This window comes from Martes martes (assembly GCF_963455335.1).
Source record: "Martes martes genome assembly, chromosome: 1".
In the NCBI taxonomy this organism is placed as follows: Eukaryota; Metazoa; Chordata; class Mammalia; order Carnivora; family Mustelidae; genus Martes; species Martes martes.
Genome location: NC_137888.1, coordinates 171,416,776 through 171,431,096, shown reverse-complemented (window position 1 = coordinate 171,431,096; position 14,321 = coordinate 171,416,776). Strand labels below are relative to the sequence as shown.

At 45.1% G+C, this 14,321-nt stretch overlaps 1 protein-coding gene across 1 annotated transcript in view; it reads left to right on the top strand.

Moving 5' to 3' along the window:
* Positions 1-14,321, top strand: part of ITPR1 (inositol 1,4,5-trisphosphate receptor type 1) — a 335,828-nt gene that overhangs the window by 224,610 nt on the left and 96,897 nt on the right. The window contains exons 42-43 of the mRNA XM_080801715.1: positions 2,248-2,380; positions 4,486-4,676. Of these exons, the coding sequence (XP_080657841.1) occupies positions 2,248-2,380; positions 4,486-4,676 (324 nt within the window). The remainder of the gene's footprint in view (positions 1-2,247; positions 2,381-4,485; positions 4,677-14,321) is intronic.

Here is a 14,321-nt window from a genome sequence, read left to right as displayed (position 1 = left end):
TGTGGAAGGAGAGACAAAATGGTAATGTGAGATCCCTTTGTAACTTCAGTTGGCATCCAGGCTGCATAAATGTGAAGTTCCTGTTCCTGGAGTCCACGTGTTCCCAGATGGCATGTGTTCCTTTCTTTACCTCCTGCTCGCTTGATTGCAAACTGACCATTGCCCTCAAGCTAAAGAGTGGAAAATCTGAGTTGCTCCTGCCTGAACTGGAGTTGACTGTAAAATCTATAGTTGACACTTCCTTTAAGACGTGTGTTTGTTGGTTGGTTGGTCATGGTCACCCTGCCTTTGACTTGACCATTCAACCCTACCATCTTCCAGATGCTTGCCAGGACGGCGACATTGGCTGTCTTTAGTGGTTGCAGCTCGTAGGTCGCAGCCCAGCCATCTACGTCTCAGACAATATTCCTGTGATGCCCAGAGGGATCCAGTTAGAGAATTAGATGGTTTACTGCCAACCATTTCCTATCATGGGAATTCAAAGACTGTATGTTATTGAAAGAAAATCAAACTGTACATCATTATGGTGAAAAAAAGGAAATCAAATTTAATCTCCAGTTACATTCAGAATGGAGGTAACCTTTTCTTTGCCCCTTTTCTTTCTGGGTTGGCTTCCATGAATGATCCTTTGAAATTTATATTTCTCTCCTTTTATGAAGTCAGCCTTTCAAATCCCCGTGCTCTCAGCAACTGCGTTGGAGAGCATCTGTGTGTTTGTATTGGTGCTGGAGACGTAAACACCAGCAAAGCTATATCTTTATACCAAAATGTGGTTTTCTGAGCCATTAAAGCCATTTCTGAGTCTTTGACCAGCAACCTGAATTAAGAAAGAAGAAAAGCTCGGCAGCATAGCCCTGGGACCTCACGTGATTTTGACACTGAACTAAGGAGTTTTCTACCTTTCTCCTTTGTTCCCTGGTCCCATGTGCCCCTGGCATCCCAGCCTCTCTGCCACTTTCAGGACCCTTCTTGCTCTCTCATCTTATTTTTCAGACACCCCACTTGAAGTCTCCAGACCTATTCTTGGAGCTGATTCACAAATCACTTTAAATTCTACTGACTCGTGTTCCCATTGCAGGTCTCTTCAGAAGAACTCTTGAGCCTCTATTTTAGACACCCGCTATATCTCAGCACCCTTCTGTCTGCTAGACTTCTCACTCACCTCTCCCGGTGATGTGTCAGAGGAACTCCATGTCTTACTACTTTGTCCCTGGGGAAGAGTCTGGGGGAGAACCATACAGCCTCTGACTTTCAGAAACTTCCAGGCCAGGAGGTGGCCTGGGAATCATTTAGCAGGACTGAATGTAGAATAGAGCTAAGAATGAATCCTGCTACTCTGTGCTGTTTCGGGCTGCTTTGCTAATGTCCCCTAGTATTAGGGAACAAATTACGGGTTTATTATTTTTGTTGTTGTTGTTGTTGGAGTTGTGGGAGAGAGTTGTTCTGTCTTCTGTCTAAGATTCCTTTGATAGTTATATTTTTTAAAACACAATATTATGGAAATGTTCAAATATATACGAGAAGAACCAGAAGAGTTTGGAGAACCCGAGAATGCCCATTCCTAACTTGGCTTCAACAACTATCAACTCGTGGTTGCTCTCATCTCATCTGTATCCGTACCTATTGGCCTCCCTTATTATTTCAAAGCAAATGTCAAACTCATTTCATTCATGGTGCTTATTTTTTGATTGGCATGTCTGATATCTGCCCCTACTTTATTTCCTATAGCATTATTTTTTCTTCACCACTCGACCCATTGACTATTTCTATAAGAAAGGCTTCCTTTCAGCTCATTAAATCATGCAGTATTACTTTTATATCTTACTATTTTCTTACAATACTGGGAATAAGCCCTATGTCTGGGGTAACATTTTCATATTGCTGTGTGAAAGGTGACCTGTAAAATTCTCATTTTGTCTGATTTTTATTGGCTTAACCCAAAGGGACTTTTTTGTTTTTGTTATTGTTAGTTGCCCTTCAAAATTAATGTTCTGTGTTTATCACTGAGAGAGAGAAACTTCAGATATTTAATATTCTAGATTGCTGCTTTTTTTTAATGATGTGCTTTCCTGAGAAAATATTGAAGAAGTTAACTTCAGAGTTTCCAAGTGCTTTTATTAATAATTTATTTTTTCACTGAGTGAAACTGAGCCAATTATAACTGAGTACCCCCATGTTTTTTGAGTATTAGTAGCTCAGTTATGCATTAAATTCAGAACCTGATTTCATTATCCTGTTTGAATTAAGGGTGAGGCGCTCAGGCAAATTTTGGTCAACCGTTACTATGGAAACATCAGACCTTCAGGAAGAAGAGAAAGCCTCACCAGCTTTGGCAATGGCCCGCTGTCACCAGGAGGACCCAGCAAGCCTGGGGGAGGAGGTAGGCTGTGTGGTGTGCTAATTAGCTGCACGTGTGAATTGAGTGTGCCACATGAGAGCTGTATGTTTCTCCTTAACAGGTTGAAACTAACAGATGAATTTGGGTGGCAAGTGTGTTTTCTAGCAACTTGTTTTGTCTTTGGTCTACCATCAAAGTGATATCTAAAAATATTTCCCTGCAGTTAGATATTGGCTAAGTCTTTTGCCCCCCCCCCCCTTCTAGTACAGCAACCCTCTGGGTGATTTTTGAACGACTCAAGGAACTTGATTTTACTGCCCATTTTCTTGTGCTCATGAGGATTCATTCTTCCCATTAAATAACAATGGTGTTAGCAGTGAGGATGGTGAAAGCTCCTCGCTTTTTTTTTATAATAATAAAAGGTGTATAATGATGATTATACACCTACCAAGGACCAAGGGCTCTCCCAAGCATTTGACCTTCTTGTTTGCTCCCCCAAGTACCCCATTTTATAGCAGACACTCTTGCTGGCCCTTTTTAAGAGAAAGAAAATGGAAGCTTGTTAGTGACTGTTCTATAATTTGAACCTCAGTATGTCTAATTCTAATGCCTGTGCTGTGTCCCTCCCAAAATCTTAAGGGAGTTTACCTAAAAAAAAAAAAAAAAAAGAAAGAAAAGTCCCTATAGAATTGCTTTAAAAAAAAATCCTCAAAGAGGTTGCAAAACATTGTAAGCACAGTTACAGGCAAAAGTTGGAAGAACGCTGAACTCAACTGTGGGTGTTGGTTTTGGTTTTAAGCCAGTGGGGCGGTGGGGCAGGAGTTCAATCCTCGCTGGAAGCACAGATGTGAGTTGACTGATTCCTTGTCTATAATGATGACTATTACGCACTATAGGTTTTGGGGGGCATGCTGTAGGTAGAACCAAAATACTCGGTGATTAATGCAGTTATCCTAGCTGTTTCTGGGAAGGGATCTTGAGTTTCTCACCAAACGAAAACTTGGAGCACACCTACTCACTTCATGGGGCTGTACAGCTTTGGTGAAGATAGGTCTCAGAGTACCCCAGGAATAGGACCTTAGCATTTCATCTGCAAGTTGAATTCTCAAGGAATTTCTCAAGGAGAAGTTCCTTGCATAATATCTCAAAACTATTTCTCTTTACCTTCTGTAGTGGGGTCATTCCACAAAATATGTGAAGCCCTGGGGAGGCCTTATGAGAGTGTTTTAGAAATGCATCAGAGACTGTTTCTGCTTTAAAAAGCTATAAGAGAGAAGAGACACAACCCAATTTCTACCCTGCTCTATGGATATAATGGATCTAGGTAGTCAAGACAAGCAGTGCAAAGGAGGTAGCGTTTGAATTGAGGTCTGTGGAGAAGGACTGGCAGATGATTTTCTTCTCTCTGAAATCTATCGGTCCATGTCCCTGTGTACATTAATATTTCAGTTATTGCCAATAGTAATGCAAGGCAAGTTCTTATGTAGGCACTTTCTAAACACAGTTGGAATCCATTCCACTAAACGACATAGGCCCTATCTGCTTAACTTTATTCATGTAATCTCAAGCTCAGTGGGGATGGGAATTTCATCTGTTTTCACTCTCCAGCCCCAGTTCTTGGCTCCATGCCAAGCACTGAGTAACTATTTATTGAATGAATGAACAGATAAATTACGTGAAAGATTGAGTTGGGTCAAGAGTGGGTTTCTTAGAAACAGGGCTAGAGTAACTGTTATAGGCTATATTTTTTTAGGAGTGTTCTAAGACATGTATAAGTTGGGTTTGTTTCTTGAACTCAAAAGGTTTTTTTTTTAATAATTCTTCACCAAATCATTGTATTTTAATGTCAGGGAGAGTCTTGTCTGGATGGCTGTGGGTCTTTTGCTGGAAATACATCATTCCTCATCTTACCCACCTGCACTGAGATACCATCTCTCTTACAAGCTGGGTGTCCTCCTCAAAGACAAGTGACTTCATCTCTGTGCTAATAATTAGTATCTTCCTTGTGGGGTCCTTAAGAAGGTTCTAGTACTAATTAGAAGGAGCTAATCCTGTTAAACCGTTCAGTGCATTAAATGTTGGTACATAGTAAGTATGCAATACATGCTCTGATTGTGGTTAATAGGAGCAATGTTCCATCCTCCTAGGGGGAGGCTCTGGGTCCAGTTCCACGAGCAGGGGTGAGATGAGCCTGGCTGAGGTTCAGTGCCACCTCGACAAGGAGGGTGCCTCCAATCTGGTCATTGACCTCATCATGAACGCATCCAGTGACCGAGTGTTTCATGAAAGCATTCTCTTGGCCATCGCCCTCCTGGAAGGAGGCAACACCACCATACAGGTAAGAGGGCAGCTTGCTGCTGTGTGACATCCCTACTGAGCGGGGAGAGAATCTGTTCTGAGAGCCAGGCACCTGTGTGGTACCAAGGGTCTTCTATGATGGACAGCTCATTCCTAGAGCGCAAAATTCTGTGCTTATGAGAAGCAATTTCTACCGGTGTCTTCCTCAGTCATTCAGTCATAATTCAGAATTGGTTTCAAGACATGAGTTACATTTGAAAGCTGACAAACTGCTGAGGATGTGCAAAGGAAATCGATCCAAGATCTGGGGCATGGTGGGAAGTCCACAAATGTTTGTGCAATGAGTGATTGAATGAAGTGTACTTACAGATTTTATCCCAGATCATAGACAGTCCCCTCAGAGGATGACCAAAAAGGAGTTTGGGCTGTGTGTGCTGTTTAGATTTAATTTTTATATCTATAGACACTGCAGTTACTGCTGGCTATCAATTTCTCTACCTTTCAAGTGAAAAGTTCGATAAAACCACTTGAATTAATAACACCAATTTGAACTAATAGGGAAGAGTCAGGCTAGATTAGTCAAAGATGCGTAGATGATTTTTTTGGTAGCCAGATAGGATATATATTTTAAAACAGTAATAAAAACTTGAAAGAATTCTTGACAGAAGTCCTTCATGAAGCAATTCTAGTGAATTTAAGAATTTGTTTATAATTTTCATTTCAAAATGCCAATTAAAAGTATTTCTTTAAATATTTTCTCGTCCTGTTCTTCATGCAATCTTCCCTCTTTGTCAGGTCTTGAATAAGGGTTTACTTAGCTGTCTGTGTGTGTATACCTACATTTCGATAAGCTTGATTGAGATATAATTAACACATCATAAACTTCATTCACCCTGATGTGTATATTTGACTTGATGTTAAATTCTCGGGCCCAAACTTAAATTCAGAATCTGGTTGAATGGAGTCATGGATCTCAGTGTAGATTAGAAGAGGCTAGGTTCCTGTGGGTAGGTTTGCCCTGGGTCAGGTTACATTTCTCAGTGCTCCCTCTCCCAGGCGCCCTGCCCCTCACACGAGCTACACAGCCGCCTGTGAGGGCCCTGCCTTCTCGCACTCCAGTCCCAGCTGGCCTTCACACACACTCGTGAAGTTCATTGTTAGGCGCTGCCCTCAGTGGAGACTTGTGCTGGTGGCAGAGTCCACTTAGTGCCTGAGTCATCGCTTTGGCGCCAGAGCCGTGACACATTGGGATGGCTGTTTGATTTTGTCACATGAGAGTCTGACCGTGAGCGCGAATGGATCCTGTGGTCCTTCTCATCGTTAGGATGTGGCCCACCCACTACCGTGTCAGAGCAGAAGCCGTGCTCAGACATTCCGTGTCTTTCAGCCACAGGATTTCCAGTGACTAGATCATTTGAACTAAACATTTATTGAGCACCCTGTAGGTACACAGTGCTTTAGTAGGGACTATAAGGCCATGGTTTCTAGAACCAGGAGCCAGTTGGTCTCTGCGAATTTTCTGCAGGCATAGCCAAGTATGAAAAATGAAGGCAGCGTGGTGAGTTTTTCATAAATCATTCAGTTTGAAGGTCCATCTTGCCATTTTATTTCTGGTATTATGTCGTCTCCAGTGTCTTTGCTTTAATGAAAAGATTTTGATAGCAGATGACAATTTTTTCTTCTTTGTTGATTAAAGAAGTGGGAAACAGTACGTTATTCCTTCCACTTCCCAGTTTTCTTTTAAAGCTTTAGTAATTAGAGAAATCCTAGAATCCTAGAAACCTGGTCTTCAAGAAATTGAAAAATCCAGCAAGGATATAAGAATGTAAACACATGCATGTAGGAAGCTCTGTCTCAAGGTTAATGGTAATGCCATCCAAAAGGTAACAATGATAAAGTGGACCCTCCAAGAAAGAAGTAACATCTGTGTGAGGAGTCCGTGGAAGGTTTTTTGATGGGATTGGCTTTGAAGGATGGCTGTGGATCTGAAAGGTGGAAACTGGGTACAGATCTGCAGCATGGGGCGGCTGCATTGTGCTGCTTGGGAGAGAAGAGGAAGCCCAGGAAGTGCAGGAGCAGTAAGGGTGCTGGCAGAACAGGAATGGGGTGCCTTGGACTGAGCAGAGCCAGAGTAGGGCAGTGAATGGGGACTGGCAGCGGGAGAGTTTGTACGCAACAGTAGGGCAGGCCTTCAAAGGGCTGTGGAGCTGCAATTTAGGGCTATAAATCTGGCAGTGTAGGACAGATGAGTTGAGGAAAGCAAGGTCCAGAAGGAGGCATCCCAGTAATTAAAAGCTAATTAGCAGTAATTTAGGGGAGAGCTAATGAGAACCTAAACTGAAAATAATTCTGTGATAAAATTGGCCATAATTTGGGAGAGGATATTTTCTAGGAGGGGCCCAGGGGAACTTTTTGGGGTGCTGGAGGTATTTATGGTTTCATGGGTACCTACCTGTTTCAAACTCAGTGACTCATACAGTAGAAATTGCTATACTTTATTGTATGTTAGTTATACCTCAATAGAAAAGAAAAAATGAGGAGAAAAAGAGATACTGAACCTAGGGGTCCAAAAGGGTCAGGGACAGGCCATCATGAGTGCAGAATCTCTAACACTCCCTGCCTGAGGCTGGAGCCTACACCCGTTGATAGTTCATTAACGTTGGCCAAAATGGCGCCTCAACGGATGTTGGAGATGAGAAGGTCAGAGGTCCCACTTGGCTCTTTGAGGCTTTAAAGAGTCTGGATGACGAGACGCGTGAAGGCACCATAATTAAGGAATAATGAAGCATGGAAAGGACTCGCGGGGGCTGAGGGCCGCTGGCGCTAAGGCTGGCTGGCAAGATGAAGTCTGAGGCTCTGGCAGGATGCCGTGTTTTTCACAGTGTACCCCTGATGGTGATGGCAAGGCACACAGAAGCTGTTTTTCCTTCAAGTTCTTTATCTTGTAAAGTAATTATGAATATTAGTTTCATGTTTTCACACATTTATTACTCATATGCTCAGGCACCAGATGAAATGCCACGATAGAGTTCCAGTAGTTCAGCCTCATAGGGAGTGGCGAGGTTTTCCTCTTAAGGCAGCCAGCGTGCCCCGAGTGGTGAGCCAGGGTGGGAGGGCATAGCACTGAGGGCACGTGTGCTCGCTCTTTCTTTCTCCCTGTCTCTGTCCCCCCTACCCCACACCCCTTCAGTGACCTCAGAGGGTGGAGGGGAGAATGTAGGCACCGCTTCAATAGAGACCTGTGGTTCCAGGAAAATTCATTCTAGCCCAGAGTTGAATGGCGAGATCTCCCTTGGCCCCAAGCTTCTCTTTCTCTGGAGAAAATGACGGGAACTCAGCTTGTGTATGGAGCCAGTTAAGGACAGGAACCTTGAAGCCCCAGGGGGAGTGATGTAAAATTTCATCCTGCTTTAGAGAAGCTGGTTTGAAGTAGTGCATGACCAGCTGGGAAGTGAGTCTGAGTTGGGTTAAAGCTGCCTTTGTGACTATTAATGATTGCTGAAATGCTGTAATCCATTAAAGGCAGGGTCAGTTCCAGCCGGAACTCCGTGCCCATTATCACTTCCTGGTCAGATTGTCCTGTTATGGTCTTAGGAAGGGAAACTGGTCTCAGGTCAGGTGGGCTCACATAGATGATTGTTGCTCAGTGACAGGCGGTAGAAAGGGCGATCACAGAGAAGCGTGGAGGGCTACAGGCTTCCAAAACTGGATGCTGCCTGTCCAGGAAGAGGGCTACAGAAGGACCCTTCTGCTTATGAGTACCTCTTCCCAGGATCTGGGACATGCTTTACAGGGAGAAGGACAATGAGACTGACCTTCCAGTCTGGGTCTCTGTGGGATTAAGGAAGTTATTCCTGGGTTTTTGTTCCTGCTCTGTCGAGTGTGAGGCACAAGTGTGGACCTCTGGGACCCTTGTCAGTATGAGTCAGAACTTTCAAGCAGTTACTGGATATTTTCCCAGGAATTCCTAGGACCTGGTAGCGATGGTTGGCTGGTTCCATTTCTGAAGTTTTCCTTGGCTTGTGAAAATAATTATTAAAACTATGATGATTGGACAAACTCCAGGTGAGCCATATGATGGAATATCTCTCAGCAATAAAAAGGAGCAAAGTATTGATAAATACAGTGGCTTGGATGCAACTCAGAGGCATTATGCTGAGCAAAAGGAGACATACTGTGTGCTTCTGATTATATGACATTCTCAAAAGGACAAGACTGTAGCGGTGAAGGACAGATCAGTGTTTGCCAGGATTAGGGGTGAGGGGACAATTGGACTGTAAAGGCCTAGCACAAGGGAGTTTTTTGTGTGATGACACCATCGTTTGTCCTGCTTTTGGTGGTGGCCACAAAAGTCTATCCATCTGTGAAAGTCTGTGGAACTGTATACCCAAAAAAGTCAGTTTTACTGTATTATCATTTTAAAAATTAACAAAAGTAAAAACTTTTTATAAAGAAGTTTTTAAAAGTTTTTAAAGCCTTTTAAAAAAGTAAAAACATAATGATGACGATAATGGCCAATTAAGTGCTAACTGTGAGCCAGGAACTGTGCTCCAGTGTTTGTCTTGTATCATCTCATTTAATCCCCACACTCTCTAGAGGAGGCAGGGTGCTGTAATTACTGCTTTTTACCAAGGAGGAAACTAAAGTGAAAAATCTCTAAGGGACTTGCCCCAGATGATATAGTCAGTAGGTAGCCGAGCCAAGAGTGGAACTAGGGCAGTTTGGCTCTACGAACACCTCCTTGCCTGTGATGGCTTCATTCTGTGGGATGATGGTAACGACCAGAGGAAGAATAGTAGGTGCTTTATAAAGAAAGATGACTTGCTCCTTCCTACAAGGTCAGTCCTTGTCATCTTCAGAGACAGAGGTCTCGGTGGGCCAGGGACGGGTCTGTGGCTGCAGAACTCAGTAGAGCAGACAGCAGGATGAGCATCCATTCTCCCTGGGCTCGGACACTTGCTGTTGACGAAGTTCCTCCACTCAGCTCTCTCATTTGAGTGTCCAGTTGTGCTGGGAGCTGTGCCAGCCACACGTGGCCCCCATTGTAGCCGTGAGGAAACTGAAGCTCCATGGGGGCTCTGACTTACTCAGAGCTACAGAACTAGACCAAATAGTGTGTGCCTCTTGTCTTCTCCCGCTTCTCACCCCCCCGCCATTTTAGTTTCATTGCTTAGCAGCACCCTCCGCATGGAGTGGCTTGAAGCAGTGGCCATTCTGACACCTGTCAGAATTCTGGGGGCTTTGGCTCAGCTGGGCAGCTCTTCTGCTCCATGTGATCTTGGCATGGGCTCAGTTGGGTCATCGGCTGCGGTGGCCGCCTGTGTGGCTGTGGCGCTTGGTGTTGGCTCTCAGCTGGGAGCTCAGTGAGGGCTGCCATCCGGATTGCCACGGTTCTCCTCCACATGGACTTTCCATGTCATTTGGAATTCTTAGAGCATGGTGTCTGGGTTCTAAGTAGTGTTTGAAGAAGCAGAGAGTGGAGGCTACAAAACCTTTTAAGTCCTGGGCTGAGGGGGATTCCTAGAATGTCACTTCTGCCATATTCTTTCGGTCAAAGGCTGTCACAGGTCAGCCCAACTTCAGAGAGGGGAGAAAAACCACCTCTGGTTGCGAGGAGGGCGTGTGCATTAAAGTAGGGAATTATGCGGGGGCGGGGGGGCACGTGTGGAGACTGGCTCTGCCCCTCATTATAATTGATTGAGCATCTACCAGGGCCTTTCTGACCCCTGAGATGAGTGCTAAAGTTTCAAAAAGAGGGAGACACCGATGTCTGTCCTGGGGGAGCTTTGTTTTCCCAGAAAATTCAATCCCATCTTGCAGAAGTAACGCTCATGTTGTTCCTCTTTGGAGCGATCTGTGAATATTCAGCCTAGTCCTGAGGATAAAGTCACTGGGGCCTGTAGCTCTCCAAAAGTTACGAATTTCACTGCACAGACCTTGGATGATTCAATTATGGGAATCCAAAAATAAAGACACGTAGTGCTTGCTGGGGACCCTCATGGAGGGAGTTTGCTCCCTTACTCTGCAACCCTGTTATCTGTCACATCAGCACCTAAAGCCCTGAAATGACAGGAAGCCAAATTTAGGATATTTCCCAGCCTGGCATAATGGGATCCTAGCGACAGTGCCCTCAAGTCTTCTAGCATCTTCCATCTGTGCCCTGGCTCATCTGAGGGTAGACCTAGCCTCCAAAAGTCCTCCTCCCTGGTGCCATCGGAGCAGCTCGGACTTTGTGGTGAACGAACCCTCTGCTTATAGGAACAAGGAGATGATACCACTGCCCTTGGGCTCTGCAAGGGGTACCGACATGTTGCCCAGCCATTGAGTCGAGCTTCACTTTGAGCAACCCCTGCTTTTCCTCCCCACTCTGGTTTCACCCCCTTCCTGCCAGCCCTCAGAAGGAATCTTTCCTTTCTGCTTGGTGTTTTGTAGCAAGTGGAAAACTATAAAATAAGCATTTGCTTATGAATTAATTTTTGGCACATGCAGGGCTCAGCAAGCCTTACGGCACTCGCATATCCCTCCTTCGAGTCCTTGCCAACTTCTGTGTTCCTTCCTCCGGAGACGTTCCCACCAGCACCCGGGGGAAGTTCCCTCTGCTTCCTAGTCCCTGCAGGAGAGTAGAGGCTGTCCTCACCTGGAGAAGAGGAGAGTGAGGTCTATCTTTGGACATTACCTTGTGTTTTGTTTTTTTGTGGGTTTTTTTTGTTTTGTTTTTTTTTTTTAGGAAATACAGATGTTCAGAGATGTATGTGTTGACAGGACCATAGAGATCTTCATAGCAAATGAAGGGGACAGACATAACACAAAATTTTGTTTGGACTAATTGCTTCCGGTTGCAGAAGCACAGTGAATTTGATGTATCAAATGGCTGCCCACAGCTATTCCTATGCCAAGTCTAGCCTACAGACACACCCAAAAAGGGCTTTCTTTTCTGCACGTACGCAGCTGGAGATGGAAAATGTGAGAAGGGCTCCATCAGGAAACTGGCTTGCAAATTCATCCGAGAGAGATCCCTAGTCCTTGGGGCCTTTTCCCCCACCACACACTTTTTTTTTTTTTTTTTTTTTTTTTTTGGTTTGGCTTAAGGAATCAGCCCAAGAGCCAATATTAGATAAGCATTCTCCCACCCCTTCCAGAAGTCACCAGGAGAGCACGTTGGAGAAGCATGTTGGTCTGGTTGCCTCTGACCCCGGTTCGCAGAGATATGAAGCCAGAGAGGGTGATCTGATTTGCGTTCGCTGGAAACGGAAGGCCAGTTTGTGAGGAAGAGCAGCCTTGGTTTGACAGGACACTCACCCTTAGAAGGAGGAGGAGATTGGTGTGTGAGCAAGTTACGTAAAAGGGTGTTGTTTCTGGCAGGGAAGAGAGAAATGAGTCATTTCTGAGTGGTGTTTTCTGACCTCAGGTTTTATCCATATGGGAAATGAGTGTGGCCTGTTGCAGTCTGAGGACCGCTCCACACCCCGCCTCCCACCCCAGCGCGGGGGGTTTGGGAACCATTGGAATTGAAATAAGAGGGAGGCAGGTGGCTTCCCCCCAGAAGGCTTCCCTGGACGCTCAGCCCTTCAGCTAAAGCTGGGAAGGGTCTGAACGGCTGCCTTTGAGAGCTGGTGGCAAAGGGCCAGAGACGTTGGGGACACTGCCTAGAAGGGAAGCCTATGACGTAGGTAGGAGCTTGGCCTCTAGAGTGGAAACACCTGTGTTGGAATCCTGGCCCTGCCCTTGGTGAGTAGGGTGACCTTGGACTTTCTCAGGGTACTTTGAAACTCACTCAGCTTTCTCATCTGTAAAATAGGAGTTAGAAAAACTAAGTCCCTTCCTCATGGAGCTGTTGGGAGGGTAAAACAGCGGGACGTGGGGGTGAAGCGCCTGCCCCAGTAGACACTGCACACCTATGAGCTGCATGGCATGTCACGTTTGGAATGAGGAAGACCCGGGTTTGAGCACTGCTTCTGCCATGTCCCTCTTGAGCACCTGGGGTAAAGTCCTTGACCTCTGTCAGCATGGTAGCCAACTGGAGCGTGGGACAGTGGCAATGTCCCCCTCACAGGGCTCATGAGACGGTTAGACAAGGTGAGTCACAGAAGGTGCCTCATGCAGTTGCCACGGTTGTAGAAAAATCTCAAAGTTGGGTGATTATTTTTATGAATAAATGTTTTTTATTTTAAAAATGGACTTCAGGGGCACCCGAACGGCTCAGTTGGTTGAGCTCCTGACTCTTGATTTCGGCTCAGGTCATGATCTCAGGGTCGTGGGATTCGGGCTCCACGCATACCGGGGAGTGTCCTTGAGGTTCAGTCTCTCCTCCTCCCACCCCCGCACTCTCGTGTTCACGCTCCCTCTCAAATAACAAATCTTTTTTAAAAATAGACTTCATTTTTTAAAATAGGTTTCTTCTCAAGAAGTTGAAATCTGAGCTTTTGCTTCTGTCTAGTGGTTTATGATCCAGTGGGCCTAGGAGATGCTCTGTTTTACCTTGTTTTCATCCTCAGTTCACCTAAATCCCACTGATGATATATTTGGAATGATGTTAGTGGTCCAGAAGGTTGGAACATTTCTGTGCCTTGAGTACTTGTTACTTATAGTGACGGACATTCTGGGTGAGGCAGAAAGTGAGGGGCAGTCCAGTCACTCTGTGGTTTTAAGTGCTCCCTGACCCAGGCCTTTACTTTCCTTCCCTTTTTTGGTTTTGCGGGGGGCGGTTGGGGGGGGGGAGTCTAATAATTACTTTGACATATGTACCTTACCCTTTTACCATTCTTCTCCATTCCCAAGAAACTAGTGTGTCACCGAACAAAGGTCTTTTAAGATTTTTGGGCTCAAAATTCATTGCATATTTTTTTTTACTTTTTTTTTTTTTAAGATTTTATTTATTTATTTGACAGATAGAGATCACAAGTAGGCAGAGAAGCAGGCAGAGAGAGAGGGGGAAGCAGGCTCCGTGCTGAGCAGAGGGCCCGATGCGGGGCTCGATCCCAGGACCCTGAGATCATGACCTGAGCCGAAGGCAGAGGCTTTAACCCACTAAGCCACCCAGGCACCCCTCATTGCATTTTTTAAGATTTTATTTATTTGTCAGAGAGAGAGGGAGCACAAACAGGGGGATTGGCAGGCAGAGGGAGAAGCAGGCTCCCTACAGAGGAGGAAGCCTGATGTGGGACTTGATTCCAAGACCCTGGGATCATGACCTGAGACCAAAGCAGACTCTTCACCGACTAATCCACCTACACCCCCAAAATTCAGGTTTTGATAGAAACTCAACATTTAAAGATGGTTACCATTCTTGGGAACATAAGACCTGAATGACTCTCTGAAAAAAGGAAAGTGACCCCTCGTACAGCACAATCCTGGTCATGGCATCTCTCCAAGCGATGGTGGGCACTAGAGAAGGCATGTGCCTCTTGGCTTCGTTTTGTAGTTCAGGGCAAGAAATGACTGCAAGACTTGTCAGCACATATGTTTGTGGCTTGTCCTCATTTGGGTATGAGAAGCACAGTCCTGTTGAGTTGCACCCTAGCTCATGATTTTAAAGGAATTGGAGACCCAGTATTATTTTTCTTTTTTCCTGAATAGTAAAACAACAATTTAGGCAGAAGTGGGCAGGTACATATATCTGCTCTTCTGGCCTTCCGTGAGAAGACTGAATTTATCACGGGTTATTGAGAGATCTTTGGAAGCAGAA